This window comes from Schistocerca nitens, chromosome 12 (assembly GCF_023898315.1).
Source record: "Schistocerca nitens isolate TAMUIC-IGC-003100 chromosome 12, iqSchNite1.1, whole genome shotgun sequence".
Taxonomy (NCBI): Eukaryota; Metazoa; Arthropoda; class Insecta; order Orthoptera; family Acrididae; genus Schistocerca; species Schistocerca nitens.
Genome location: NC_064625.1, coordinates 120,795,836 through 120,822,946, shown reverse-complemented (window position 1 = coordinate 120,822,946; position 27,111 = coordinate 120,795,836). Strand labels below are relative to the sequence as shown.

The 27,111-nt window shown below is 38.6% G+C and overlaps 1 protein-coding gene across 1 annotated transcript in view; it reads right to left on the bottom strand.

Moving 5' to 3' along the window:
- The window catches only part of LOC126214946 (SANT and BTB domain regulator of class switch recombination-like), a 119,407-nt gene that overhangs the window by 64,722 nt on the left and 27,574 nt on the right, over nt 1-27,111 (bottom strand). The window contains exon 4 of the mRNA XM_049941583.1: nt 15,574-15,757. Within this exon, the coding sequence (XP_049797540.1) occupies nt 15,574-15,757 (184 nt within the window). The remainder of the gene's footprint in view (nt 1-15,573; nt 15,758-27,111) is intronic.

Below are 27,111 nucleotides of genomic sequence, written 5' to 3'. Positions count from 1 at the left end.
CTTATGTGAACAGGGTATTCTACATAGTGGCAGAACTCTGACACTAGCCAGAAAAAGTGCGCACAAGTATAATAGGGTGAACCATCTAAAACTTGGATTGCAAATGTTGCAGAAATGGAAAGTGTTATTGATTTGCGGTTTTCACAGAATGGATTGTCAGTCAGGGGCTCATATTGTTAGCCAATCAACAGATTGTAATAATACTTATAAAGTGTATTTTTTATGCAAACACACACTTCTTTAAATGGAACAATGCCTACTGATATTATCCAATTAAAAGTAGGGTAAATTAGAATGTCAGTGGTGTATGTTGCAGGTTTCTAATGTGTGTTGTTTACAAGATATCATATTTTGAAAAGTTCCCACAGTGACACTTGTTTGTGCCATTCAACCTGTTTAGTTGGTAGGTACAATGTTGTTATGTTTGCTTACAGCGTCCTTGTGTGTTCCTTGAGTGCACTGAGACTTGCAAGCCCAAGCAGTAGATGAGTGGATGATAGGATTTACCAATGCAGAAAAAGCTGACATACTTATGGTGTGTACAGAGTGTAAGCAGGATGCAGTTTGTTCTTGTACAATGTATGCTTCAAGATATCCCAATAGATGGCAACCATCTTGGCAACCTCTTCAACCAGTTACATGAAAGTGGCATTGTAGCACCTAGAAAATATAACAGAAGCAAACAAGTGGTGACAGAAGAGGGTGAAATTAATGTTCTTGCTGCTGCAGTTGATCTGGATGTTAGCTCTGCACAATGGCACAAGGAAGTAACATGATTCAAGCAAGTGTTCTATGCACTCTCTACCGACATAGGTTCCATTCCTATCACATCTCTCTCCACCAAGTGTTGCATGGAAACAATTATGAGAACTGTGTTAACTTCTATACATGAACATTAAGACAGGATACTCCAGATGCATTACTATCTTATTTAGCGATGAAGCTGCATTTACCAATCATGGCCAGTAAACTGCAACATGCACTACTGGTCTGCTGAGAATCCCCACTGGCTTCATCAGGTGGAATGTCAGCATCCACATAGTGTAAATGTGTGGTGTGGGATAGTGAACCATCAGTTCATAGGCCCGTTTTTCATAGACAGGACACTGAATGTGCACAAGTATCACAGCCTCCTAACATACCACCTTCTGCAGATGACAGAGGATGTTCCTCTGCAGACTAGGAGGAACCTGTGGTATCAACCTGATGGCTGTCCATTTTGGACTGGACACAGAGGACCTGTACTCTAGCCACCTCATTCCCCATATTTGATGCCTGTAGACATTTTTCTGTGGGGAAAGCTGAAAGAATCTGTCTACATGGACATACCAACTACACCCAATGATAGTCAATGACATATTACTGAAGCCTGCTTGGACATCTCCACTGAAATGCTAGCATGTGTGCAGCAGTCGTTCCATAACAAACTGTAAATGTGTATTGTCACTGTCGGTGGTCATTTTGAACACAACCTGCAATGGTCAGTTGTCTCATTGCTAGTCACAATCCACATAACTAGTGTATGCACTTGTGTTGTTCTGTAGCGTGTGCTACCACAGGTTTTGTACAAGTGTGAGTGTGGGAAATTTTCAAAATATGATTTCTCATAAACGATTTGCACTAGAATCCCACAACAAACACCACTGACATTCTAATTCAGTCTACTTTTAATTTGTCAATAGGCATAGTTCCAATTAAAAAGTATATGTTTGCAGAAGAAGTACACTTTTCTAAGTATTATTACAACCTACTTATTAGACCCTGACTACCAATACATTCTATGAAAACCGCACATCAATAACACTTTCCATTTCTGCAATATTTGAGATGCAAGTTTTAGGTGATTCAGCCAGTATATTCACAGCAATGAAGGATGTATGGGCTAGCGGGTTCTCCCACATGACTGAAGCTCAGCCATTATCCACATAGTTTGCGAAAAAGAAAGCAAAATGGACAGAGAAATATTGTTCCTTGCAATCTCATTCAAAATATTTTCCAAGAGTCTTAAAAAAATATCAAGCAATTTTCACAGTATCAATATCCTGTATTGAACAAACACAAAGCTTCACAAACATCCTCAAATACAACAAGAAATGAGCCATGCACTGGGTAGCTAGCTTTGCAGACTTCCAAATGGTGCAGGACTTCCTGGGTAGAACCACTCCCTTTGTAATACTAAGAAAAATGGGATTTGATGGAAAACTCAAAAGGTTGGATTTATGCCACTCTGTACAACACCAAATCCAAAGTAATGTATATTATTTAGCTGAGCCATGAAAAAAGCATCGGAGAGTGGACCAGATCTTTACCAGCAAATATTGGATTAGGGATGAGGATTGAAGCAGACAATCTAAAGATCCCATGGCTGGCTTTTGCTGATGACATGACTTTACTGGAAAATGATACAAGAGGTTTCTAAGCATTTAGCATCAGGGGAAACAAGTCTATTGATCAACGTCGGGAGAATTGAATTCATTACCGGTATTAAAGATGCCTCTGGAATGATGAGAGTCAGCACTTCCAGTCATATCAAGAGAGCAAATACTATAAAGTACTTTGCAGAATGGATTTCAGAGAAATAATAGCTCTTGAGCAAACGGAAAATCAAACTGAAAAGGGCTTACTATGCTTGCAGAAAAATGTGTGCCTCAAAACACACAGTAAGCAGACCGTTAGTCCTATATGCAGAAAAGTGCCTATCCTTAGCTCAGTAACAGTCCTTGAAAGGAAATGCCTGCAAAAGACAGTGCGAGCAAGGATCCTACCAGATGGGAGATGATGGTAAACCTAACCATGAACTCTACCAACAGCTAGAAAACTGCACTGATGCCATCACAAGAAAGGATTAGTTTTCTACGGCCAGCTCTTCAGAATGGACCTCCATAGATTGCTCTATAAGATTTTCAAAGTAGCTAACAAGGGTAAAACCAATGTATCAAATGAATAAAGAAGACCTTGCAGAACTTCACATTAAGCAAGACATAGTAAATAACAGAGGTGACAACCATTTAGCTACTAAATCCAGACCCTTCCTAATATCTCTTTCAGATGTCAACCAGAACGAGACCAGGAAATGGTCCAAGGAATGAAAGGTAAGAGTTCAGCAGGACAATGAAAGATTACTGGCCTAAGAGGAAAGCTCAAGGTACTAACACAAAAACAGATACTAATGTTCACCAAAACACCAGAAGTGGTGGATGACAACAGCACAGCAAAAACACAAGCAGAGTGGTCCACATGAGAGATGAGGGATGGGGGAAGGGGGATAGCAGGTGTCATCAAAACTGGACCATATGCTAACATACATATAATAATATAAATATAAAATATAATAACATGAAAAGTAATTGAGATATTTCTTGATGATATGTTTCTAAAGGTATGCTAACTCAAAATGTTGTTTTTACACACCTAATATGTCTCAATGTGTGCACAATTAGTGGCATGAAAGATATCTAATCTGTGCTCAACATCTCTCCAAGTGTTTTTTCAGCAGTGCAGACTTATCATCTGTGATAGCTGGACAAATACAATGGCGCAGATCTAATAGATCATGAACTGATGTCTCTGGTAACTGGAATTGCCTACTTAGGAGGACTCTGATGGAGGGACATATGGATTAATTCAACAGTAGCCTCCAGAATTGTGTGCTTGGCATGGTGGCCCAAGATCAACAGCAAACTGCTAGTTTCCTGGAGCTACTTGTCCCATTTCTTGATTGTTATGTAAGTGGAAACATCGTAGGTTGGTCGTAGTCCATACTCGCACCAAAAATGACATTGCACCAGTGTTACAGACTTTAGTTCTGTGAGAGAAAGCACAAGAACACCTTATGCTGTGGACCACATGGCTTCTGACACACATTTATGTGACCAAAGCGGTTACAGGCATGAGCACATGGCACCAACTGCCACAAGGAAACACAGAAGATGTTCATATACTTCTGAAAGCCATTTGCCAATAAATATCTCAATTATGTCTCAAGTTACTACAATTTACAATATTATACATTTTACACAGATATCCTGTATTATGAGAAACATTATTCATGTGCACACACATGCTTGCACACACATGCATGTACATACATGCACTCCCAATACCTCTGCCCAACAGGATGGGAGACAACACGGGTTGCCTGTGTTTTGTGTATTTTCTCAAAATATATAAAAATATTACAGCATAGCAAATGCAAGAGATACAGTGACTGCAGTAATTAATCTATAGATAAACCACCATATGTTGTGTGTTATTCCATTTAGTGACCAGCGGTGCTCGTCAGATCCACTGCCCAAGAGGCGGCACTTTAAAGACTTAAAGTATCACTTGGCAACATCATTAGCATGAAACTGTGTGAGTTGGGTCTGACACCATGGCCATGGATATCTGAGGCAACTTGTTCCTGATGAGCAAAATTAGTCAATAAATCAAATAATACACAACCCATGGTAATTTAGCTGTATATTAGCATAAAACTAGCATCTAACTTTGATGCCATCTATCTTTGTAATTAGTCAACTATGTACAAAAAGACAGATTGCTACTTATGTACAGAAGACACATTAAGCTGTGGACAGGCACAATTAAAAGACACTTACATAAACCTTTTGCCACAGCCTTCATCAGTAAAAGAGAGGCACACACACCATTCATACACACAAGCAAGCACATCTCATGCACACATGACTACCATCTCCATCATCTCAGGCTGCAATCTATGTGAAGTGCAACTTCTGTTTACATGAAAGGTGTGCGAACATAATCTGGAGTTCATAAATGATGTTAGTAATTGGTCATATCATGACTGTGTTTGCAACGAGTATGAAAATATTGTGTGTATGAATGGTGTGTATCTCTCTTTTACTGTTATTAAGACTGTGGCTGAAAGCTTTATGTAAGTGTCTCTTAATTGTCTCTACCTGCAACTTGGTGAGTCTTGTTTACAGTAAGTAGAAATCTGTCTTTCACTACATTGTTGATATTCCTACCTGGAGTTTCCATTGTTTGTAATTAGTCCAATTTTTTTGTTTTGATTGACTCTTAGGACAGATATTTGTAAGTTATTGTACTTTGCTGTGTATTTTATATTGGAGGAAGCCATTTTCCTCCTTTCATTTTGAAATAAAAACTTTATTTCATAATTTAGGAATACAAGATGATGCCGACAGATCAGTGCAGTGTTACATCAGTCTCAGTTAAAAAGCAGTTTTATAATAACTCTTCATGTAAAGAATGCAAAGAAGTGTGATAAAGGACATACCGTATGTGAAACGCAACTTCTGGTTACATGAGAGGTGTGCGAACATTATCTGGAGTTCATAAATCATGATATTAATTCGTCATGTCATGACTGTGTTTGTAACAAATGTGAAGATGTTCTGAGCATGGTAAATAAATTTAAAAAAAAATCAAGTTAGTAAATAAGAAAAAAGCAATAGTTTTCTTGAAATAAAAAACACAAAACTCTTTAATCAAAAAAAATTTCTGGACTTACAAAAACAGTGCCAGAAAATAGAACAGTTGAATTCAAACTGTTAAAAGTGATTAGCAAACCAAAAAGACTGATCTTTATTATGTGACTGTATAGATAAAAAATCTATTCACAAAGTGACAGCAGGAGAAAACACACACAGAAGCTATGGAAATGTGGAAGCTTTTGGAACAATTGGCTCCTCCTTCTGACATATGGGCAGAAGGGGCAGGTAGATGGATCGAGAAAATGTGCTGGCGAGGGTTAGGAAATGGCGAGAGGTACAGAAAAGATGCACAGAATCCTGAGGCAGCAGAGACTTACTGGACAGGATGAGTTGCAAAGCTGGTTGTTGGGGATGGCACCAGACAAGATTTGAAAACCTCAGAGCTTCAAGGTGGAAGATAAGGTAATAAACAAGAAAGTGATTGCTGGCAAAACAGACTTCGCAGAACTCAGGATCTTCGTTCCCTAAAAGGTGATGACTTCATCATTACCCTCTCGGCAGACAAGCGCTACCAGAAGGCAGTCATTGAGATGAGGGATATCATGTTTGGCAGCATGTTCAGCAACAGGGTGGTCCTCTTGTTTTTTGGCCACAGTTTGTAGATGGCCATTGATGCAGACAGACAGTGTGCTGGTTGTCATGCCTAAATAGAATGCAGTACTGTGGTTGCTTAGCTTGTAAATCACATGACTGGTTTCACAGGTAGCCCTGCCTTTGATGGGATAGGTGATGTTAGTGACTGGACTGGAGTAGGTGGTGGTAGGAGGATGTATGGGACAGGTCTTCCATCTAGGTCTATTATAGGGGTATGCCTTCATTACCTACAAACAAATGTGCAGTACGGCTATGGCCGGCTGCATGGCACCATCCTATGCTAACCTGTTCATGGGCCATCTAGAGGAATCCTTCCTAAAAACCCAGTATCCTAAACCCTTCACCTGGTTCAGATTCACTGATGACATCTTTACTATCTGGATTGAAGGTTAGGACACCTTATTCACATTCCTCCAGAATCTCAATGTCTCCCCCATTTGCTTCACCTGGTCCTACTCAACCCAAAAAGCCACCTTCCTAGACGTTGACCTTCACCTCAGAGATGGCTACATCAGTACTTCCATCCATATCAAACCTACTAACCACCAGCAATACCTCCACTTTGACAGCTGCCACCCATTCCATACCAAGAAGTCCCTTACAGTCAAGCCACCCGTGGTTGTCGCATCTGCAGTGACGAGCAGTCCCTCTCAAATATACCAAGGGTCTCACTGAAGCCTTCCCTGACCGCAGTTATCCTCCCATCCTTGTACAAAAAAAAAAATCTCCCATGCCTTATCTTTCCAGTCTCCCACCATCTCCCAAAGTCCCACAGTCCAGCCACAGAGGAGCATTCCCCTCGTAACTCAGTACCATCCGGGACTGGAGCAACTGAATTACATTCTCTGCCAGGGTTTCAATTACCTCTCGTCATGCCCTGAAATGAGGAATGTCCTGCCCACTATCCTTTCCACCCCTCCTACCGTGGTATTCCGTCCTCCACCGAACCTACACAATATACTCATCCATCCTTACACAATCCCTGCTCCCAATCCCTTATCTCATGGCTCATACCCCTGTAATAGACCACCTACATGCAAGACCTCTCCCATACATCCTCCTACCACCACCTACTCCAGTCCGGTCACTAACTTCACCTATCCCATCAAAGACAGGGCTACCTACGAAACCAGTCATGTGATTTACAAACTAAGCTGCAACCACTGTGCTGCATTCTACGCAGGCATAACAACCAACAAGCGGTCTGTTCGCACGAACAGCCACTGACAAACTGTGGCCAAAAAACAGGTGGACCACCCTGTTGCTGAACACACTGCCAAACAAGATATCCCAAATCTCAATGACTGCTTCACAGCCTGTGCCAAATGGATCCTTCCCACCAACACCAGCTTTCCTGAATTGTGCAGATGGGAACTTTTCCTGCGATACATCCTACATTCCCGTAACCCTCCTAACTTCAACCTTCGTTAGCCACTGTCCTCACCCATCCAGCCCCCTCCCTGTTACCATTACAGGACTACACAGCTGTCATTTCACTGCCACACCCAGTCTTTTAATTTCTTTTTATTTCTCTCCATTCCACTACTTCCCCCCTGCCCCCTCTGGACCTTCTCTCCTGCCATCCGTCTAAACTGCAACACTTCACTGTCCGCCATTCCCATCATACTATGCCTCCCCTCCCCACCCCAGCCTCCTCCTCATCCCCACCCAGTTGCCACTCCCATCATGCACTGGTGCTACTGCTCGCAGTGTTGTTTCAGCTCTCTGAGACTGCAGACGTGTGTGCAAGTTGCATTTGTGTGAGTGTGTGTGTGTGTGTGTGTGTATGTGTGTGTGTGTGTGTGCACATGTGTGTATGTACGTCTACTGCTGACAAAGGCCTTAATGGCCGAAAGCTATAATTGTGTGAATGCATTTGTTGTGCCTATCGCGACTCAGCATCTCTGCTATATTGTGAGCAGTAACTTTCCTTCTCTGGTATTGTTACGTTCCATCCTGGATTTTCCATTGTTTAAAGGGCAGCAATGTTTTAAAAATTTTAAGTACTGCTCTTGGTGTGCCTGCTATGAGTAAAATCAGGTTTACAAATGGAATAAGCATTCTGAAAAAGGTCATGAAGATGCTGAATATGAGTGCTTGGAACATCCTAACACATCATCATTCGACAAAATTGTGCAAAAAGTGAAATAAATGACTGTGAATGATCACCAAATCACAATCAGATCAGTCACTGATGATGCTGACATATCAAATGACCCTGCCATGAAATTTTTTCAGGTATTTTGATTATAAGGAATGAGGAAGTTTCAGCAGAATCAGCGATGAAAGAAACATATAGGAAACACTGACAAGAAGAAGGAAGAGAATGATAGGACATCTGTTAAGAAGCAGAAGATAAAAACTGTAAGAGAAGAATGGGATGAGGGTACATGCAAAAAAACATCTGAGTACGTAGGATGCAACTGCAACTCTGAGAGGAAGTTAGCTCAAGACAGGAATAAAAGAAATGGGCATTTGTGCAAAAAAATAGCTGAGGACATAGGATGCAAGTGCTACTCTGAGAGGAAGTTGGCTCAAGTTAGGAATAAAAGAAATGGTATGGTATGTGCAACATTGAAACTAAGGCTCAGACATCCCTGTGGAAGCATTCTGAAGCACCAAAACTGAATAAAGCTTCACAAGTGTAGTTCAATTTGAAGGTTACGCTCATTGTGTTCTTTGCTTCTAACTTGACAGTACACCAAGAGTTCTTGCCACAAGATCAAACAATCAATACGGGAATACTACTTACCATGTCATCACTGTTTGCATGAAACTATCTGAGGGGGATGGGAAACAAACAGATTTATGCCTCAAAATTTCATGGATTTGGGCCACTTCATTGTTTGTTGATGAATTTTTGGCCAAAAACAATACTGTAATGATGTCCCAGCTTCCATATTCACCGAACATGGCTCCTTGTGACTCTTTTCTGTTCTCAAAATTAAACTTAAAGGGCTACTATTTTACAAACATAAATTATATTAAAAACACATCACCGAGAGAGCTAAATGCCATCTCAGAGACAGAGTTTCAAAAGTGTTTTGTGGACTGGGGAACATTATGGTGCAAGTGCACTGATGGGAACTACTCTGAAGGTGAAAAACAGTGATGGAGACAAATAAATAAAATTCTTTCCAAAAAGTGAAAATTCACATCAATTTTTGAACACACCTTGTCTGTTTCATTAAAACAGTGACAGAAAGTGTCCTTTTCCTTTGACATGGCCATATTTGCACAAAACAGTTGTTTGAAGTAGGGTGGGATGACAACAAATGGTGTTCTACTAAATCTATTACTAGTGCACAAATGAGAGATGTAAAATGTTACACTCTGGTGCACAAAATGACAGTCATCCCTCAGTGATCAGGCCTGGTCAACTAGGATTTTAACAACATATGTGGATTCTCGGGCAGTCATATTCAGTTAACAACGAGTTACTGTCGCATTCAAAATAGCCAACACCTGGATATCACACATTTCCTACAGCATTCCATGAAGATCCACAATGTTGTCCGTTTCATATTTTGTTAAGTACTGTTAACATTGTCTCATGCAAGTATTTGGCACTCTCTATGGCCCTTCACAGTGCTCACTAACCATTCAGTACACTGCATGTCCATTACACAAAGTGCTACCCAAAATATCCAAGAATTTCACGGTAAAAATCAGTAAACTATACTTATGTCCTAAAGTCCTCCATCACTTCAAAGTAGTCACCTAGGGGCTGTATCCAATGATCCCAATTAATTCCCACTGTAGGGAGCACTCCTGGAAGTCCACGGGGTGAAGCATGTCCAGGACCCATTGCAATTCCACTTGAATGTTTTCAGTTAAATCAAAATATCCCTCTTTCAATGCAGTTTTCATTTTTGGGAACATGCAGAAGTCTCATGGAGGTAAGCCTGGCTAGTAAGAGGGGGGGAATTGCCATGTGGTTTTTGGCCAGGAATTTCTTCACTATGAGCAAGGCATGTGCATGTGCATTGTCACAGTGCACCAACCAATCTTTCTTTTTCCACAACTCTGGTCATTTGCACTGAACATTTTCCCTCGGTCACCTCAAAACCACACAGGAAAACTGCCCATCAACAGACTGACCAGTACAACATTTTCTCCTGTCCCTAGGGTGTGAGCAATGTATGGCCAATGACTATCATCAATAGGAGGTGGTCATACACAGCTGCTTTTAGCCCAACAACACAACATAATAATGTTAATACCAAAGCCTTATATTGGCAGTGAGACATTACGGAATAGATTGATTTGAAGTTTTATATGAATTCCTTTCAATTATTTTTTAGAGAATCACAACGTATGTGAATGCTGGCTACACACAGTAACTCACTGAATAACTAAACAGTATCTATCACCAGTGCAAATTTTGGTATTACTTTGTGCAGACATATAACATTATACCCGCAGCATGCACCAAATCACACCATACAACCCAAGTACATGAAAATAGAAGTTGCAGCATATGCACTACTGTTGTGTTATTGGGTCCAGACAAAATACCTCACCAACACTCCAGACATAAGACGATAGGCAAAAGACCATGAGCTCTCTCCTGCATGCTTTTTAAAAGGTTCGGTCGCATGACCATTTCTTGATTCAATACAGATACTTTCATCCCGACTACCAATCATAACTTTCATCCCAATTTCATATAATTACTTATGATAAAACATACGAAAAGCTCTGCAGTCATTCTCCAAACTCTTAAATTTATTTATACATTATTTTAACGATTTTAAACAAATATCAAACTCTTAAATCTCAACATCCATCACTCTTGTCAAAACACTAATTTGACCTATTTTTAAATCACAGCTACAACTCATACACATCAAAAGTTATTGGAATGTTAAGGAAAGAAACTCAAGCTGATAAGATAAACTGTGTCTCTGTGGAAGAATTCATAGTTATGACATTATTTACATAAATAAACTAAATTGTTTATAACATCTTTATAGTAGTTTGATTAGAAATAATCTGTTCATTATATTGCAGGCATTATCCTCTTTTGTGGAGTTTATCATAAGTGCGACTTTCATTATGGATCCAGTTGTTATAATTTACTGTAAACAATAATGGTAATAATGTCAATAACTTTTTAACTGTTAAAGCTTCAGACATGGATTCATGTTCAATGAACTTGCCCCAATGCCATGGTTCCAAAACTGGCACACTTCTAATGAGTTTTAATGTATTTTCATTAAAACCATATTAATAATGATATTTCATGTCACAGGCCCCTCCATATTAGCTCATCCCATGACTGTGTCGCTGGAACACACCCCTTTTCCTGCCTGGAAAAACCCTGAGGACTGCTGGGCCTCATGGCTTGCTAGCTGTCTTTACTTCCACTAAGCTCACCTGTCAGAGCCATCTGACACTGCTGCCCCCCCCCCCCCCCTCCCCAACATATTTCATGAATGCTGGAAAAAAAAAAAAGATCAACAATGACTTCAAACTGCTATGAACTTGCCAAGCTTTTTTGACCTTGGAGAAGATGATTTTTGCTTCATTTCAGAGACCCAGTTTTCATTACAATTTCATATAATTATGAAAGATAAAACATATGAAAATCTTTGGAGTCATTTTCCAATCTCTTAAACTCATTTATATGTTATTTCAAAAAATTTTAAACAAATATCAAACACATAAATCGAAAAATACCAACTACAATCACCTGTTATGACTCTGGATAAAAATTTTGGACAGTCTTTAACTCTTTATTGTAACTGAGTGTGCGTCTGAATTTTGGGATTTTGTTGGCCGATGCTGAGAAGACAAGGAACAAACTTCACTGCCTTTAACCTCATGTTCAGTTCATCAACTACAATTTATTAACATGTATCATGCAACAGCCCAACCGTGTTCCAGACATCGATAATTGTCTGTCTTCGGTCTTCACGAATCACACATTTTAATGATCATTTCTGGTGTTGTGCATGTTGACAGTTGATCAAAATATTTGTCATCTTCCACAGATTCTTGGCCTTCCTTGAAGCACTTGAACCACTCAAATGTTCTTACTTGACTCAATGCACTCTCAGCAGATGTCTCTGTGAGCATGCAGTGGGTTTCAGTTGCAGTTTTCTTCAATTAGAAATAGAATTTGATGCAAATCTGCTACTCCTTTGTGTTTTCCATTCCACAGTCTGCAGAAGCACTGACACATATCCTGACATACATCACTACAACTGACAACTGCATGTGCTAAAGATGACGAAACTTTGTGTTGCACTAGCTAAGACTTATGAGGTCTGTTCAAAAAATTCCAGAACATTCATAATTTTGAACCAATGGTGTGTTAGAGCAAAATACGGTTGGCATCCCTGCACAAGCCTGTGTTTAATTTGTAACTGGCAGAAGTTTCATTGTTGTATGTCTGTTAATTACTGGTCAGTACTGTATTGAGTAGAATGTTGTGTCTCAGAGTTAGCAAATTTCGATACGGCAGAGTTAGACAAGCAATACATCTGCATTAAATTTTGTGTGGAAGTAAAGAAAACCTTTACAGAAACACACCAAATGATGCAGGAAGCCTATGGTGATGAGTGCTTAAGCTGTACTCAGTGTTATGAATGGTTCACACAGTTTAAAAATAGCCAGACAGAAGTTAGAAGTAACTTTCATTCAGGATGCCTGCTGATGTTCATGCCACAGGAACAAACTGTTAATCAATGGTACTATCGGGATGTGTTATGATGCCTGCAAGAAAACCTGAGAAGGAAATGGCCTGAAATGTGGTGAGAAAATTCATGGCTCTTGCATCACGATTATACACCTGCACATTCAACTCTGATGGTGCACAAAAAAAGAAATCACTGTGCTGCCTCATCCCCCGTACTCTCCAGACTTTTTTTTGTTTCACAGTTGAAAATCCCAATCAAAAGACAAACACTTGCAATGATAGACAAGATAAAAGAAAATTCGCAGACGGCACTTCATGCAATTCTGCAAGAAGCATACCAAGACTGCTTACGGAAAAGGAAAGACGTTGGAAGTGGTGTATCAATTGTGGAAGAGGAGAGGATTTCAAAGGAGACCATGCAGAATAAGTAAAAGGTAAGCATAAAAAACTTTGTGGACAAAGTTCCTGAATTTTTTGAACAGACTTAGTATACCTCAAGACATAATGGCAGAATGTCATACTGCTACTGGTTTGATCAGTGCAATGAAATTTTCAGATATTTTTGATAGCAACTTGTACATCCTGTTTATTTTTGGTAGCAACTTGTACATCCTGTAAGAGCTGTTAATATGTCACATGGTAACAATATTAAAGCAATCTGGTGGCTATTCTAGCCTCCATAAATGTTTGCAAGTTTAGTGATTTACATATCTGCTTATAACAAGATGTAGTCATACAATTTTAATTATCAGCTGAAAACAATAAAGTTACATAGTTAATTTTCTGTTTGTGTGTACATGTCTGCAATCCAGTTACACTCTGAAATCCTTGTGCCACAATACTACAACATGCCACTACAAAATCCAAAATGAAGTGGCATAACTCAGTGATAAAGTTGAATACCATGCTGTAATTCATTTTCAGCAGCACCAGAAATGTTGCAGTTCTCAAGGAAACATCCTAAAATGTGAATAAACAACATTGATGTAACTTGACAGGTGTACAGACAGGGAAAAATTGTACAATACACATTTTTTGTTTGCGCCCAATTTCACTTTTAAGGCATAAAACACAACCAGAAAGGTAATTTGGCGTTTTAGGATTACATGGAACATCTTTGAAACGACTATATATAAAAAGCGTTACTCATATAAAAGTTTATATGTAACTGCTGTTCTTGAAAACTGTATGATCAACTTTTGTAACAATTTGAAATTTTGCAAAATACCCCATTACTATTAATTAATTTTGAAAACAGAAAACTTTTGTTACAGCATAAATTAAAGAACACTTTTTTATTGTTGTTGCATTGTGTACAGCTTATGGCACCATATTTCAGAAACTAACTTTATTAGACGGGAATGTATGCGGCTTGAAAGCTTCTTTAGTTTATGTTGTCACAAAAGTTTTCATTTCTCAAAATTAATAAATGGTGCTGGAGTATTTTGCAAAATTTTAAGCTAGCACAATAGATTATACAGTTTTCAAAACATTAATTACATATCAACTTTCATATGAAAAACAGTTTTTACTCATCAGTGTTTTGAAGATATTCCCTCAAAACCTAAAATGCCAAATTATCTTATGGGTTGAGTTTTACCCCTTAAAAGTGAAACTGGGCACAAACAAAAAAATACATATTGCACTATTTTGCCCCCTCTACCCACCCGCCAAGTTTCATCAAGATCAATTGTTGAGACCTGGGAATGTTCCTTTGTGTGTTTCGCCAATTCAGATTACTTTTTTTGTAATCTAGATTGACCTGACATCATTACATTTAATTTTTGGTAGCACTGGGACTGTTGCAGCTGTGTCAGACCAATTCAAATGATTTCTTTAGCTGTCTGGATCGGCCTGAAACAGTTGCAACAATTCTGGTGCTATCAAAAATGAATCACTGCTCGATACTCACTTTACCAACGAGTTGCATTGTTCTGCTTTGGCTCCTATAGGACTGTGGCATGAGGATTTCAGTGTGTAACAAGACTGCAGACATGTCCACACAAACTAACTAACTAATCATATACCTTTTTTTTAGGTGACAATTAAAGCTTTATGAGTACCTGTTGTAAATGGTCATCTACGGAATAGTGGGTACTTCAAACTTATCCTGCCAGGTGCTTAACTTGTTTTGTCAGTGAATGTATGCTCAAAAGACAGGAGAGCTAGTGGCCTTCTCTTTATGTTATATATTAACCAACAACTTCTGTTTCCTTTTTCTTGGCTTTAACCTGTATATTCATAGAGTCAGCATGTTATACTGGATTTGGCAATTGTAGGAGTAGAACGCAGACCAATGCCCTTCCTGTCACCACTACTTCCTGCTGGGGTAGAAATTGTGTACCTCATCTGTCTGCATCTCGTGTTATCTCATTTCTGAAGCGTTTACATATTGTGTAACAGAGGTAAGACATAGGTAAAAGCCTAAATTCACCTAGTCAAATGAGGGAAACCATCTAAAACTGCATCCAGGCTGGTGTGCACAACAGCCCTCATTGTTAATCCACTGGAAAGATTTGATTCAGGGCCAGCACACCTATCTGAATCTTGGAAGAGGCTTGCTAACACACACATCTATCTGGGTGAGTTTATTTAACAACTTCAGTATTTCATTTCAACATTCAATATTGTTCTTAATGATAGTGCAATGTTTTTATCATTATGTGCATAACCACTAACCTATTGCAATCAACATTATGTTTAGATGACCATTCACTGTTCCAAGTACTTTCCAGTTGTAACATAGTTGTCTTTCGCCATACAATTGTGTGTGCTACTACAGAATGCTTTCTGAAATACACTGGAAAGAATATTCTTAATGTTCTTGTATATACACACACATGCACTATGTAATTTTACCTTGAGATTATGTTGTCATTTAGATAGTGCAGTTTTGTAGATTTCTCCAAAATTTCAGTAATGTTGTGGCGAAAAAATACCAGACAGTGCTCAAATAAGGGTGCCATTTGAAAGAATTCAGCGGACACCACAAGAGGCACAACATTTTCCGCATCTGTAAATAACATGTCATCAGCTCTGCTGCCTGGATAGTTATAGATGCATTTAACATGGACGTTATGTGAACAAGATGAATACACCCTATGGTCTTGATATTACATGCACATTGCTTCACTGCTTAAAATGAGTAAAGCAAAGAATACAATAGAGACAGGGGAGAAGAGTAAACAAAGAAAATTAGAATTACAATCACTTGAAGTGTTTCTTTTTCTGAATTCTACAGTTGGTAAAAAAAATGCAGTATCAGTGGTTTAAGATATAGAAAGTATCTAGCAATTGGCTGGTAAGAAACAAGAAACTATAACTTTAAAGGAACTGTGGCTGACGTATTGGAGTTTACATTGCTGAAAAGACAAACTCAAAAACTTTTGTCAGTTGGAACACAATGTGCATATATTAGTTAGTCATGTCTGTGATCATTGTCACAATCTGTTCCTATGATGTGGACTGAGCCAATTCTAAAATTTTAGTACACTTTCTCAGTGAAAAATCTGACAACATGCTGATGATGTAATTTTTTTATTCACTGGATAAATGGTCAAAGATTTTATAGGGCTGAATACCTCACTCCCTTCTGTTCACACTATGACTGAATGATGAATAGTGTAAATTATTTCTCCATGTACCGTATTATTATATTTATCAAATTACTGTCGTTTTCAAACTGTAATTGATTATTGATGACAAACTTCATATGACAGTAAATGTATGGTAAGGTGGTTGTCAGTATGCTCAACTGTTTAAAGAGCTGTCTAAAAGAGGTTCTAGACAGGAAACAATGTACTATCCTTATTATACATTTATGTGAAAAAAAGAAAAAAAAATTCCCTGTGTGACGAGTTACCCCCTGAACAGGATGCCATAAGACAGTAAATGAAAATAGAAAATAGTAAGTGTCAACTAATTGAAATTTTTGTTTTCAAATTATGATATTAGTAGTAACACACAAGTTCCAGAGCTTAGACATTTAAGAAAATCTGTTACGTATTTCTGCTGCAGTCTCTTGTCAATACAAGCACCAAAAAATTTTGAATATTGTTTTTCATTTATTTACTTACCCTCTTGCATTATTTCTAAAGGTATGAACAGGCCTCGTGCAGGACTGAACAGCAAGTATTTTGTCTAAATTCTATGATTGTTCATTAACAGAGAAACAGTTATTAATTTTTGAGAAATTATTCTTTGCATTGCAAGGTGTTAAAGTTGCTTCATTAGGCTTAATTGGGCTTACTGTAATACTTGCATCATCAGCAATAAGAACTATTTATGCCTCTTAGATCTATGGTGGAAGATCATTTATATATAATAAGCACAGGGGCAGACCTAATACTGATTGCTGTGGTACACCTTTGCTCATTATTCCCCATTCTGAAGATGCTTTTTCATTGTGTACATGCTCTGAATTTCATAATGCAATTTAGTTAGGTAGGATAAAAACTAGTTGCTAGTGATATCTCTGGTGCCATAATATTTGAGTTTCTCTAGGTAAACTTTGTAAAATGCTTTTCACAAGTATCAGAAATTATCAGATGGCAATATTTTGTCATTTAATATCATGATTTATGAAGAGGTCTCTTTGAAATCAAAATAGAGGCTGACTAAATATCTTATATTGATAGAGATGTTATGGTTCTTGTATACATAACCTTTTGCAGTATAGTCAACAAAAAGATTAGCAGTGACACTTGTCAGTAATTGTTAATATCTTTGTTATTGTAGTGTATGCAGGGCAGGGCTCCTGCATAGCCAGCCACTCCTGTTTCCGACACGACATCTGCGCCTTTCAGGTTTCTGGCCCTCATCCCAATGAGAAAATCTCCTTCAGAGATTTTTTATGTGCTTCACTAGTATATTATGTGTTTGGATTTGGTGTTGATTACAAACACTTTGTTTATAGGCTTAATGCTAGCAGGGGTCACTAGGAATCACCACCGTCGTTCACAGCCAGCATATGCAGCAACTACGACAGCACTGCTATTGGGGACTAGCTTGCACCCTTATGTCACATGGTCGTCTACAGCTCACAGGTATCCCTCCACTGAAGTGCACTTAAACTGTGGTACAGCCTCCAGCAGCCAGCTGCAGTCACAGATCCACTGCAGGCTACTGGCACCAGTCACCTTCGGCGACCGAACTGTTGGAGCTTCAACCAAGTCTGAACCACACAGTATTGCTCTGCTACACTGATATGACTGTCAAGTGGAAACGTGTAAAAACAATCACAGCTAAATTGAGACCAGGCACACCTAATTTACTGGCAGACAGGAGCTGTCAAGCATTACAGAGGGTTGTTGTAAAAAAATTGGTTGAAATCGGTGGAAGGAATCACTCGTGAGTTCCAAAGTGCTACCAGCAGCCTCTCTAGTGTACTAATGGTAATAATGGACTTAAAAAAGAGTGGGGTACAATGCTCAAGCAGGTCCACATGAGCCGCACATTTCTGTGGTCATACTAAGTGACACTTGAGACGGTGTAAAGAACAATACCACTGGACAATGGATGATTGGAAACAACTGACGTGGAGTGATGAATCACACAATGCTCTGTGTCACTCAGAACAATATTTGTTTGGCAAATGCCTGGAGAATGTTACTTGCCTTCATGCATAGTGCCAAGAATAAAGCAGGGAGGAGGGGGTGTTGCAGTTTGGGAGCATTTTTCAGGGTTAGAGTGTGTTACTCTTATTGTGCTTATGAAAACTGCTATGATACAAACATATTTTACAGCATTGTATACAGTAGAGTAACAGTTCACAGGTGTCAACTGTTTGTATTGGAATAACAATGCACCTAATTACGAGGCACTGTCTGCGAGGTAATGGTTTGCACAAAATAACATTTCTCAACTAGACTGGTCTGCCCAGATTCCCAATCTTAACCCTGCAGAACATCTTTGGTATCAGTTCGATTGTTGACTTTGCTCCAGATTCCAATGTCCAATATCACTGTCTTCTCTCGTTTTGGCTCTTGAGTAAGAATGGACTGCCATTTCTGCACAGACATTGAGGTACCTCATTGAAAGTGTCCCCAGAAGATATCAATCCATCATAAAGGTGAAGGACAGATACACCTCTTACTAATGTCCACTACTAGATGTCTGAATACTTTTGATCAGATATTGTATCTGATGCTTTAAATGGCATCTTGCCTGAATTAAAAAAAAAAAAAAAAAAAAAAAAGTAAATTAATGCAGATAGGTACGAGCAAGATTCCTATAAGCATCCAAAATTAGGATGGTACATAAGTTCGTAGTGCTTTTGTTTTGCATGTTGGTATTCCAATTGCTACAGGTTTATTTATCAACTGTCATTTTTTGTTTGTAGCTCACTGTTATTATTTGAGTTTACATATTGTCATTTGGAGATAGTGAGTGGAGCTGTGGACACCAGAAAATGGAGTGCGAAGTGCAGAATTTGCAACATTTCCAATATAGTCTTCTGTTCGGGTTCAACAGAGGAATGACAGCAGTGGAGACTGTCAGAAATATTTGTGTCATGTATGCAAATAATGAAAATGGACAAAGTATGGCAAGAAAATGGTTTTCTCATTTTAAGGAGGATCGCTCCGACATTAGTGACTCTCCACATTTGTGAAGACCTTTAGCATTTGATGAAGATCATTTAAATGCATTAATCCACAATTATCCCCATCAGTGCACTTGAGAACTGGAAATGTGATGAACTGTGATCATTACACCATAGCACGACATTTAAATGCAGTACGGGAGGACCAAAAATCAGATGTATGGGTACTGCACACTCTAAGCCAAAATCACAAAAATCAGAGGATTGCGATATGTGTGTCTCTGCTTGCTCATCGTCAATTAGGTCGTGAACAACCCCAGCCATTCCTATCCTGTATCATTACTTTTGATGAAAACTGGTGTCTTTATGCTAGCATAAGGAAAGACAAAGGAATGGTTGAGCCCAAACAAAGCAGCAACTCCCCATGCAAAGACCTGCATGCATCCAAAAAGAAAATGTTATGCATCTGGTGGAACAGCAACAGAATGGTGTACTATGAATTACTTCCCCAAAGTGTAAGCATCATTGCTCATATTTATTGCAACAACTGAGACATCTTACAGACGCATTTCAAGAACAATGACCCATAAGACTGCATGAAGTTATGATACTCCACAATAATGCCCACCCGCATTCTGCTAGCCCAACAAAAAAACGCTGTACAGGGGTTGGGTTGGGAAATCATTTCACACCACCTTATTCACCTGATCTTGTGCCCTCAGATTTTCACCTTTTCCACTCTCTGTCGAACAATCTTCAAGGAAGTTCCTTTCTGTATGAAAATTGCACTGAAAATGACTCAAAGAGTTCTTCACCTCAAAACCACATGATTTCTACATTACGGAATTGAAAATTTACCACAGTGTTGGTAAACTGTAAATAGTGAATGAGGATACATTATTGATGACAAAAGCCTCTGATATGTGTATTTGTTGTATTTATTAAACTTATGGCAAAACGCTACTGTAGTAACTGAGTAATACACAAAAATGATCCAAGTAACACAAATATCATGTTATTCATAAACCTCTGAACTATAACAGAAATAAGCCTTTTGTGACTCCACACTTAACAAGACTAAAGAATCATACAGAAGGTGCAACATAAGTGGTATACAGAACAACTGACGTGAGCGGTACAAACTAAAAAAACGTCATCAAAATGACTCAGTGCTGCCCTGTGCATATATAGGTATATAGGTACGAGTCGCTGATAGATGGCATGGTGGAGACCATGCTGTGTGCCTACTTCCTACAGGCAGCCTCTAATGGTGTGGCTGGCTTGTACCGATACAGTTGGCTGTTGATATAAGTGCAGCTTTTTAAGTAAGGATTTTATTTCCTCGTATCATATGTCAGTTTTTTTTTCTTTTTTTTTTCTTTCTTTCTTTTTTTTTTTTTTTTGCCATAAGACAACAATTTAATTAATGACTATGCATACTGCATTTTGACTATTGAATTTACAATATGGTTACTTCTGTACCCTAGAATTTGTGCCCTCTACTGGTCTAATTTATGTGTATAAATACTAAACGCACATCTGCTATTACAGCGCTCACTATATATCTAGAGGTATAGACTGATGTCAAACTTACATCAGAATATTCTGTTATGTATGGCTGGTTTGCAAGGCTATTAATCATTTTTTATTTTTTTATGTATCACTAGGCCTATTGTAGACACTGCTGCAGCTGATTCAGCTTATGTTATCATGTCACTGTTTTTCTATATGTAACAGACCTGAAGATGACATCAGTTGAAACTGGTAGCTGTGAATTGTGCAATTTATGTGATCAAGATGGACCTTTAGAGAGTGTGATAACATGATTGTGGACTCACGTATAGTCTTTATACATATATCAAAAAAAGTTTTGCATCACCTCGGTTCCAAGAGTTCCGGAACTCGTGCAGAAAATTGGAATAGAGACCAACATAAACATCATTTATGCCCTTTTAATTGCTCATGAAAACCATAGATTGCATGTCGTACCACCATACAGCGACACCTTCAGAGGTGGTGGTCCAGATTGCTGTACACACCGGTACCTCTAATACCCAGCAGCAAGTCCTCTTGTAGTGATGCATGCCTGTATTTGTCATGGCATACTATCCACAAGTTCCTCAAGGCACTGTTGGTCCAGGGGATTGTCCCACTCCTCAACACAACATCCTGTGGCTGCACAAAAAGCATTATTCAACATGGTGGAACTGCTGTCAGGTGTCCTCTGAGCCATAATCTGTATGTCACTGTTATCCACTGCAGTAGTAGCCCTTGGGGGACCTGAGTAAGGCATGTCATTGACAATTCCTGTCTCTCTGCATCTCCTCCATGTCGGAACAACATTGATTTGGTTCACTACAAGATGCCTGGACACTTCCCTTGTTGAGATCCCTTCCTGGCACCATGTAACAATGTGGATGTGATCGAACTGCCGTATTGACTGTCTAGGCACGGTTGAACTACAGACAACATGAGCCGTGTACTTCCTTCCTGGTTGAATGACTGGGACTGATCGGCTGTCGGACCCCCTCTGTCTAATAGGTGCTGCTCATGCATGGCTGTTTACATCTTTGGGCAGTTTTAGTGACATCTCTGAACAGTCAAAGGGACTGTGTCTGTGATACAATATCCACAGTCAACGTCTATCTTCAGGAGTTCTAGGAACTGGGGTGATGCAAAACTTTTTTTGATGTGTTTACCTTAATTTGAAAATGTATAGAGGATTTGTAGATTTAGAGAAAGAGTTGGTCAATGTTGACTAGATTCCACTGTTAGAGATCCTGAAAACAGCAGAGATAAAATATAGGGATCAAAATGTTATCTACAACCTGTACAGAAACAAGACACGTTATAGGAGTCAAACAACATGAAAGGGAAACAGGAGAAGGTCAGGACTGGTTTTGGCAGAATTTATAGTGACAACTGTTTTGAGTGATTGTCATTTTTCCAATGGGTGAGTTTCATGAACAGCATGTGGTGATGAAATTCTGCTTTTGATCAGAAAAAGTGGAACAGAAGCGCCTGAAATGTTCAGAATAGCATACAAGGATGATGCTATGGGGAAAACTCAAGTGTTTGAGTGGTTTTCCCATTTCAAAAATGGTGAACTGTCAATTGATGACTAACCTCCTACTGATCGTCTTTCCACAGCCCGAACACATGAAAATGTTGAAAACATTCATGCATTCATCAACAAATATTGACAATGGATAATTGAAGAAATTGTGGCACAGTTGGGAGTCACTTGGAGTTCAGTGCAGCGAACCTGTGACAGTAGATTTGGAATGAAAAGGGTGGCTGCCATATTTGTGCCAAAACTTCTGACTATTGAACGATGATAAGGTCTTGTGGAAGCATTCTGTGCTTTGAAAGAAGAATGCTGAAATGATCCAAACATTTTTTTTAATTATCACAAGTGACAAAACTTGGTGTTATGCTTATGACCCTGGATAAAAGCAACAATGAAGTCAGTGGAAGACTTCAAGTTCACCTCGCCCCAAGGAAGCTCATCAAGTGGTCCATTCAGAGTTTGTTCCGCAGTGTCAGACACTTAACCAAGCTTTCTACTTGGAAGTTTTGAAAAGATTGTGTAACAGTGTGCACTGGAAGCAGCCTGATTTGTGAAAGTTGGGCAACTGGTTTTTCCACCATGATAATGCCCTTACTCTCACAGCCCTGTCTGTACAACAGTTCTTCACCAAAAAATGGTATGACCCCTGCTCCTCATCCCCCATACTCCCCCCACCCTGCCTCATGTAACTGTTTTTTGTTTCCTAGAATGAAAAAAGACAGGAAAGGAAAGAATTTAAACGATGTTTTGAAAAATGGAGTAAAAGAATAGACAACTGTAATAGTGGAAGTGGAGAGTACTTTGATAGGCACTGAAAGTTTGTGCTTAAAATGTGAATAAGTTTGTTTAGAAAAAGTTCAGTTTCTTCTGGGTACCCCGTTACGTAGCCAAAATAAGAGTGCATTTGGTACACATTTGGATAAAGAATAACATGTGGTAGGAAATATGGAGGACAATATAGAAGTGTTGCATAAGGAACCAAAAGGACAATTATTGAACCTCCCAGAAGAAATGGAAGTTTACGAACACAGAAAATGGCAACTGGGATTCCTGCTGAATGAATAGAATGAGCTTAACTTGTATGCTTATTCGAATGTATTCAGAAACCTGCTAGTTTTAGCAGTGCCCTGGATCTCAGCAGCTTGTTGTGCAGTCATGTGAGCTGGCCACCAGTGGTGAGCAGACTGTTCTTTCTTCCACAGTCTCCGACATAGGAGAACAAAACCTCCTTATGGAGAAACCACAGGGAAGCACCACTGAGATTCCACTCAAAATGTGTCATTGTCTATTAAGATTTTTATTAATAGTCACTGTGTGTTAATTATCTTACTTATGGTTATGTTTGTTTTGTCATGCTGATAGATTTTGATTAATAGATGTGATGTTCCTTTTAAACTTTTCATTCTGACTTTAGCACAAGTATGTGAATTTTTAAGCGTGGGTTTTATTTCCGTATACTGTATGCTGATTCATTTTTTGCTGTTAGATGGCCTTTTTTGCCACATGAAAAAAATTTAATTGGTGACTATGCATACTACATTTTAATTATTTAATTTATGATAGTGGTTACTCTGTACCCCGGCATTAGTATCCTCTACTGGCCTCAGTTATTTATATAAATACATGGTGCACCCAGACCATTAACAGCTTTATTACATACCTATATATACAGAATATTTTTATGTTATGTATGTTTGGTATGCATGGCTGTTAATCATAATGTACATATTTTTTCTGATATATCACTAGACCTGTTATAGAAATCAATTAAGCTAATGCAACTTATGTTGTTGCACCACTGTTTTTCTATTTCTAACAGAACCAAAGAGGATACTAGCCAAAATCAGTAATTGCAAATTGTACAATTTCTGTGCTCAAGAAGGATCTTTACAAATAAAGTGTCTATATACATTGGTTTACCTTCCTTTAATCCATCTTCTTGGATTTATTCTAGGGTCAGTATTGCTTTGCATGCAGCAACATTTCTCATCAACCCAACTGGTCTTCACTGAGGGTGGCCTCTAACATCTTTTTTCAGTTCTTCTGTAAATAATTGATGTCTGTATTTTGAAACTGTGAGTCATTCAACTGATGGTTTGGTAATATTCACACCTGCCAGCACATTCCTTTTTTGGAAATGGAAATACTACATTCATCTTCAAGTCTGAGGATATTTCATTTGTCTTATATACCTCACGTACAAGGTGGAATAATTTTCCCATGGCTTACTCTCCCAAGGTATAAATAATTCTGATGAAATGTCATCTGCTCTGCAACCCTGTTTCAACTTAGGTCTTTCATTGTTCTGTCTTATTCTTCACACAGTATCACAGTTCCCATCATCTTCCTTTACTTTCTCTTTCATTTCTATAATATTGTCTTCATGTTAATTTCCTTTGTATAGCCCTACTACACAATCCCTCTGCCTAGCAGTTTTCCTTTATTTCTCTTTGGTACTGGCTTGCAATCAAGGATCTTAATATTCATACAGCAGCTTCTTGTTTCTCCAAAGGTCTCTTTAATTCCCATATAGGTGGGATCTACTTTTCCCATACTCATGTATCCTTCTGTACCTATGCATCTGTCCTGTAGTTATACCTCTTTAGTCATTATGTGCTTTCTGACACTCTTGTTTTTTAGGTAACTGTATGCTCATTTGCATGCTTCATTGGCTTCATTATTATATTTTTTCCTTTTGACAATTAATTTCAGTACATCATTTGTTATCTAAGGGTTTCTACAAGGCCTTGTCATTTTGCCTATATTATATAGTGCCGCTTTAACTATTTAATGTCTCAAAGCTACCCATTCGACTTCAACTGTGTTTCTGATTTTTGCCAGTTGTTACATAATGTTCCTTTTGACAATATATTGTAACTGGATAGATAAAAAAAGGGCCAGAGAAGTCTAGGTAAAAGGCAAGATTTCACAAACGTCACCCAGAACTGTGGTCACAGGAGACTCCGGTCTGGTAGTCTGGTAGGTCTCCCTGACTCACGGTTCTGGTGACTCTTCCAAAATCTACCTCTTTTCCTAGACATCTCCAGTCCTTTTCCTTCACCCCTCTTCCTTCCCCTTCAACCTGAAGAAGAAGCCACTGGCTCTGAAAGCTTGCCTTTTATGTGTGTGTTCTGTCGGCACTTGGTAAGTAGATTTTTTATCTATCCAATTACAATATATTGTCAAAAATCGATTGTTTTTGTTGTTATATTAGCTAATGCTCCTTTTGAAACTCTCAGCAAACACTGGTCCTTTTCATTTATCCATACATTTCTGAAATTTCTTCACTTTCAATTTGCAGTCCATAACCAATGGTGACTCTTCCGAAATCTACCTCTTTTCCTAGACATCTCCAGTCCTTTTCCTTCACCCCTCTTCCTTCCCCTTCAACCCTTCTGCCTGAAGAATAAGCCACTGGCTCTGAAAGCTTGCCTTTTATGTGTGTGTTCTGTCAGCACTTGGTAAGTAGATTTTTTATCTATCCAATTACATTATATTGTCAAAAATCGATTGTTTTTGTCGTTATATTAGCTAATGCTCCTTTTGAAACTCTCAGCAAACACTGGTCCTTTTCATTTATCCATACATTTCTGCAATTTCTTCACTTTCAATTTGCAGTCCATAACCAATAAATTACACGAAGAGTCCATATCTGTCACTGGAAATGTTTTGGAATTTCAAATCTGCTTCTGAAATCTCTGCCTTATCATTATATAATCTATCTGAAATCTTCTGGTATCTCCAGGTCTCTTCCATAAACACACCCTTCGGGTCTTAAACCAGATGTTTTTAATGATTAAATTATACTCTGTGCAAAATTATACCAGGTGGCTTCCCCTTTCATTGCTTTCCCCTAGTCTATGTTCTGCTAATAGTTTTCCTTCCCTTCCTTTTTTTACAGTTGAATTTCAGTCTTCCGTCACAATCACAATTTCATTTCTGGTAACTATCAGAATAATTTTTGTTATCTCATTATAAAATCTTTCAGTCTCTTCATCATCTGCCATCTGTAGATCTACTAAGCATATACACTTGTATTAGGTTGGTGCATAAGTTCATAGCATTTTTTCATAAGATTAATAAATGCAACAGATATACATAAAGGAGACTTTAGTCATCAATAATATATTCTCATTCACTATTTACAACAGCCTGCCATACTGGGCTAACTTTTCAATTCTGTGACTGTAGAAATCATGTGGTTTTGAGGTGAAGAACTTGTTGAACCTCATCAGGAAAGGAAGTTCCTCAAAGGTTGTTCGATAGAGATTGTGAAGGGTGAAAATCAGAGGGCACAAGATCAGGTGAATAAAGTGGGTGCAGAACGACTTCCCAATCCAACTCATATATACTGTTTTTGTCAGTCTAGCAGAATACAGGCAGGTGTTTTCATAGAGTAGCATCACTTCACACAGTCTTCTTGGCTGTTGTTCTTGGATTCTGTCTGTAAAATGTCTCAGTTGTTGGTATTAAATGTAAGCAGTGATGGTTACACCCCAGGGAAGCAACTCTTAGTACATCATACTGTCATTGTTCAACCAGATGCGTAATGTTACATATTGTGGATGTGCAAAGATCTTCACACAGGGAGTTTCTGTTTTGTTGGGGCTCGTTAACCGTTCCTTTCTTTTCCTTATGCTAGCATAAAAAACAAACTTTTGTCAAAAGTAATGATACAGGACAGGAATGGCTGCTGTTGTTGATGAGCGGATGTACGATGAGCAAGCAGAGGTGCATATGTGGCCACCTTCTGACTTAAGCGATTTTTGGTTTAGAGCATGCAGCA